The 5,398-nt window shown below is 50.1% G+C and overlaps 1 protein-coding gene across 1 annotated transcript; it reads left to right on the plus strand.

The window, feature by feature from the left end:
- Positions 1-291: 291 nt before the first annotated feature.
- Positions 292-600, plus strand: LOC308050036 (feather keratin 1-like; the record flags this gene model as incomplete). Its single annotated transcript, XM_080359959.1, has 1 exon — positions 292-600. The coding sequence occupies one exon, from the start codon at positions 292-294 to the stop codon at positions 598-600; it is 309 nt and encodes a 102-aa protein (XP_080216085.1).
- Positions 601-5,398: the final 4,798 nt, after the last annotated feature.

The following is a 5,398-nucleotide window of genomic DNA, read 5'->3' on the forward strand; positions in this document are numbered from 1 at the left end:
AATCTTGGAGAGGGAAGGGGTCAGACACTGTTGCATGGAGAGAGGCTGGGGCTTTGCTGAATTAAGCTATGAGCTATGTGAGGATATGCATGGGATTGATTTCTCCTGGAAGGGAATTCTGGGCTGAAAAGAAGGAGAAACCTGTGGGCTGCCCTACACAGCTTCCAGTTCTCACTTCCATCTTGGCTTGGGTTGGCTCCCTTGTAGTGCAGAGACAGGCTGCTCGTCACCCATCTCCCCTGCTCTGCTTCCCTTTGCCCTCTCTCCCAGGTGCAGCTCCAGCCACAAGACATGTCCTGCTACAACCCGTGCCTGCCCTGCCAGCCCTGCGGCCCAACCCCGCTGGCCAACAGCTGCAATGAGCCCTGTGTCCAGCAGTGCCAGGACTCCAGAGTTGTCATCCAGCCCTCCCCCGTGGTGGTGACCCTGCCCGGCCCCATCCTCAGCTCCTTCCCGCAGAACACCGCCGTGGGATCCTCCACCTCCGCTGCAGTTGGCAGCATCCTCAGCTCTCAGGGAGTGCCCATCAACTCCGGGGGCTTTGGTCTCTCTGGCTTGGGCAGCGGCATCTGCGGCACGAGGAGGCGTTTCCCCTGCTAAAGCTGCTGCTGATGGCCCTGGGGAAGGTCCCCAAAAACCCACAAGATGGTACTGGACTGGGGACAGAGCATTGGGTTGTTGGTTTCAGAGGGGTTGAGCAACCTCAGCCCCTTGCAAAAGGATGGGGCCAGCCTGGTCTCTCAGAGAGCACGGCCCATGCCTCCTTTCTCCTCTTCCAGTGTCTCCTGTTCCTCTTGTGTCTTTGTTCTCTTATGCTCCCCTGCACTGTGAGCCTCAGAAGGAAAGCCTATGAAGGACCTGATAGTCCTCTCGCAACTGTAAGACAGGAAGACGGACATCTCGTTGAATCTCTTCTGCAGGCATAGCGTATATATTCCTGTCTGAGTTGGTGCCCCCTGCTCCAATATCTCTGCTGAGAACAACCTGTTTTCCTCTTCTGCCTCATTAAAGTTCTGCTGCATCCCAGACCATGTCTCTGTGTCATCCTTTCCCTTGCAGATGCTTTCCTAAGGTGCCCAGGGAGAAAGATGTTATTCATGCACTATTCTGGGAGGGTTGTCTTCAGGATGGTTGTTCAATGGTTGTTAAAACATTGTGTTGGGTCTGATTGGAGTGGAATTATCTTTCCTCATAACACCCTACAGAGTGCTGTACTTTGCACTTATAGCTAGAACGGTTCTGATGACAGCACATCTGCGTTTTGGCTTTTGCTGAGCAAAGCTTTTGCAGCAAGTCTTGTCTCTCCAACCACACTCCAAAAGGCTGGTAGGGTGAGGTTAGTCAAGAGCCTGGGAGGGGACATAGGCAGGACATCTGCAGTACAGCTGACTCAGCGTGACCAAAGGGACATTCCATACCACATGGCATTGTGCTCAGCGAGAAATATAAGACAAATAAGGAGAATGTGGAAGGGCCATTCAATATATACCCATTCATTTTCCAAAGCATCCACTACAAGTACGCTGGCTCTGCTTTCCAGGAATTGGCTGAAAATCACCTCATGATGGAAAGAAGAAATCTTTTTGCTTTGCTTTACCTCTGCACATAGTGTCTGCATTTCTTGCTTGAACTTCATATATCTCAACTTACAACTCTGTAATCTTCTTTTCTCCATGTCTTGCTGAGGAGGTGGATGTGATAGAGCATCTTGGTGGACATCTGGTGACCAGACAAGGTCACCTCACCCCAATCTTTTTGATGCTTAACATGGGGCTTGAGACAACAGCAGTTTTGAATTGAGCGGGCTATAGTTGTAGTAGTTACTAAGTGACAGGACTCTATGCAGCATAGGGAATGTACTCGCTGCACTGCTTATCTGTTAATTTCGATAAGGTTGAGAAAATGTTCATAGGACCAAGTATTCTGTGCTTTGTCCTGGCATTGGGGCCCTTACAGTGCTGGGGGAGCTGTCTAGTGGAGAGGATGAGGAAATTCACCTCCCTCTTCCCAGAAGGACTGGTGTGGTGTGTTTTGTTGTGCAGGCCCCTGAGGTCCTTGCTCACCGTTACGTGACATGTTTACTGCTATTAATTAACACTATTTGCTTAATGTGAGGTTTGTGGAGTCTGGTGTCATGCTGGCATGAGAGGAGAAAACTTTTGTGTGTTGCAACAGTGAAACATGCCCTGAGTTGGCCAGTCCCTGGGTGACAGCTTTTCCACTCTACTGGGTCTTGACCTCTGTCTGTTGAGCCACCATTCGGTACTGTCAAAAGACCATGGTAAAGACATCATAGAATGCATGCTTGAGCCAGGCATCTGAACTACATCTGAGAACATGATAGTTGAGGCAAAGATCAAAACCACATGTGAGGTCACCGTTGATGAGACAGGGACCCAAACACCACCTGCAGTAATCTCCTCAGTAGTCAAAAAGAATTAGTGGAAAAGGAGGTGAACGGCTGCTTATCATTGATTCATAAAGGAGTGAGAATGAGGAAGAGTCTGATCAGGAAACTAGGAAGCCTGCAGGAAGAGTAAGGCCAACAGTTAGGAAGTGGAAGGTAAGGAAGCCCAACAGCTGAGATCCCTTGCCAGGGACTGGGAAGTTAACAGGAGAAAAGACACAATCAATTCTAGCGTCTGGAGGTATGTCCTGTCAAGTGTGAGGGTAAGACTCCCAGTGCTGTTCCCAGACACTGACTCTCATCAACATCCTGGGCTATATGAGCAGAACCACAGCCAGGAGATAGGTGGGAATGATGATGCCACTCTGCTGACACTCATCTGGTGACATCTAAAACATTGTGTTGAGTTTGGGGCTCTAATGCAAGAAAAACTCATCTACAACAAGGGCAGAAGGAGAATCCATGGAACAACAGGCCTGTCTGTCTGACCTCAGTGGCAGGGAAGGATGGGAGTAGATCATTCTGAGTGCCATGACACGGCATATACAGGACAACTGGGTGATCAGGCCCAGTCAGCATGGGTTTATGAAAGGTGGGTCATGCTTGACTAACCTGATCTCCTTCTACGACCTGACTTCCACTTAGCAGAAGAGGGAAAGGCTGTGGATGTTGTTTAGCTGGACTTCAGTAAAGCCTATGACACTTCTTTGCTACAGCATTTTCCTGGAGAAGTGGGCTACTCATGGCATGGATATATGCACTCTTCACTGAGTAAAAAACTATCCAGTTGACCAGGCCAAAAGAGTTTTGGTGAATGGAGCCAAATCAGTTGGTGGTCGGTGATGACTCTTGTTCCCCAGGGCTCTGTATTTGGCCTAGTTCTGTTTAATACCTTTATTCATTATAGGGAGGAGGAGATTGAGTGCACCTTCAGCAGGTTTGCAGATGACACCAACTTGGGTGGGACTGTTGATCTGCTTGAGGGTAGAAAAGTTCTACAGAGGAATCTGGACCATCTGGATTGCTGGACTGAGGTCATTTATACGAGGTTAACAAGTCCTAGTGCTGGGTCCTGCAGCAACCTCATGCAAAGCTACAGTCTCAGGAAACAGTGACTGGAAAGCTTGCTGGCAGAAAAGGACCTTAGCGTGTTGGAAAACAGCTGGCCACTGTGTGTCCAGGTGATCAAGAAGATAATCAGTATCCTGGCTTATATCAGCATTAGTGTGGCCAGCAGGATCATGACAGTGACCTTCCACCTGTACTTGGCACTGGTGAGGCCACCTCTCAAATCCTGGGGTCAGTTTGGGGCCTTCATGCCAAGAAAGGCATTGAGGTGCTAAACTGAATTCAGAGAAGGGAACGGAGCTGGTGAGGGGCTGGAGCACAAGTGTGATGGGAGCGGCTGAGGGACCTGGGGGGTTCAGCTGGAGAACAGGAGCTGAGGGGAGACCTTCTGATCTCTGAACTGCCTGAAAGGAGATTGTAGCATGGAGGTTGTTGCTCTCTTCTCCTAAGCAGCAAGTAACAGGACAAGAAGGTATGGCCTCAAGTTTCCCCAGGTGAGGTTTAGATTGGATATTAGGAAAAAATTCTTCATGGAAAGGGTTGTCAGGCATTGGAACACGCTGCCCAGGGTGGAGTCACCATTCCTGGAGGGGTTTAAAAGACATATAGATGTGGTGATTAGGGACACAGTTTAAAGCGACTTAGAGGTAGGCTAACAGTTGGACTCAATGATTTTAAAGGCCTTTTCCAACCTAGTGATTCTGTGACTCAATGAAAGACTTGACCAAGAGGAGTAAGCTCAACAGAGTGGGGCCAGGAACGAGAAGGGTCTACTTTATGTGATTTGGGAGGAGAAGCTGAGGAAATGAGGCTTTCTGAGTATGGATTGTGAAAGACTTTTGTAGGAGACATAATTAAGTCTCTGGAGAAACTATGGTCATTGAACTGCATTGGATATTTCTATCTAGTATCATATTGGCAATTAAGTTTATAAAGAAGAGTACAACCTAGAGCATGACTAAGCATCCCCAAAGAAACCTGTGTTAACAGTCAGTGCAACACCATCTACAACAATACCCTCTCAAATCCTGAGCAACATGGTCTCCCAAGTGCCTTGGCAGAGCATCTTGAGGGGAAAGAATGACAGAGACATGGTCTCAGATGAAGAACTTTAATGAGTTAAAAGACAGAAACAAGGTTGCTTTGAGTGCAGGGAGATTCAGACTCAGATGAGAGTCTGTGCCTCATGGCTGTGTTGAACAGCCCACCAGGGTTCTATTTGCCCATCGCACAGAGAGAACAGGGATACCTAGTTCTCCCCAGGGTGGCTTTGTGGGGCTCAAAGCCCAGGGGAGAACAAGAAAACAAGGACACAAGAGGGAGAGGAGACACTGGAAGAGGGGAGAGTCAGTATGGGATGTGCTTTCTGAGAGCCCAGGCTGGCACCATCCTCTTACAAGGGGTGCTGGGGTTGCTCAGCCCCTCTGAAAACAACAACCCAATGCTCTGTCCCTGGATTCCTTCCCCAGGGCCATCAGCAGCAGCTTTAGCAGGGGAAACGCCTCCTCGTGCCGCAGATGCCGCTGCCCAAGCCAGAGAGGCCAAAGCCCCCGGAGTTGATGGGCACTCCCTGAGAGCTGAGGATGCTGCCAACTGCAGCGGAGGTGGAGGATCCCACGGCGGTGTTCTGCGGGAAGGAGCTGAGGATGGGGCCAGGCAGGGTCACCACCACAGGGGAGGGCTGGATGACAACTCTGGAGTCCTGGCACTGCTGGACACAGGGCTCATTGCAGCTGTTGGCCAGCGGGGTTGGGCCGCAGGGCTGGCAGGGCAGGCACGGGTTGTAGCAGGACATGTCTTGTGGCTGGAGCTGCACCTGGGAGAGAGGGCAAAGGGAAGTAGAGCATGAGGGGTTGCAGAGCACAAGCCTGTCACCCTACCACATGGGAAAAAAACTAAGCCAAGCCAAGATGGACGTGAGAG

The sequence above is a fragment of the Nesoenas mayeri genome (assembly GCF_963082525.1).
Source record: "Nesoenas mayeri genome assembly, chromosome: 26".
In the NCBI taxonomy this organism is placed as follows: Eukaryota; Metazoa; Chordata; class Aves; order Columbiformes; family Columbidae; genus Nesoenas; species Nesoenas mayeri.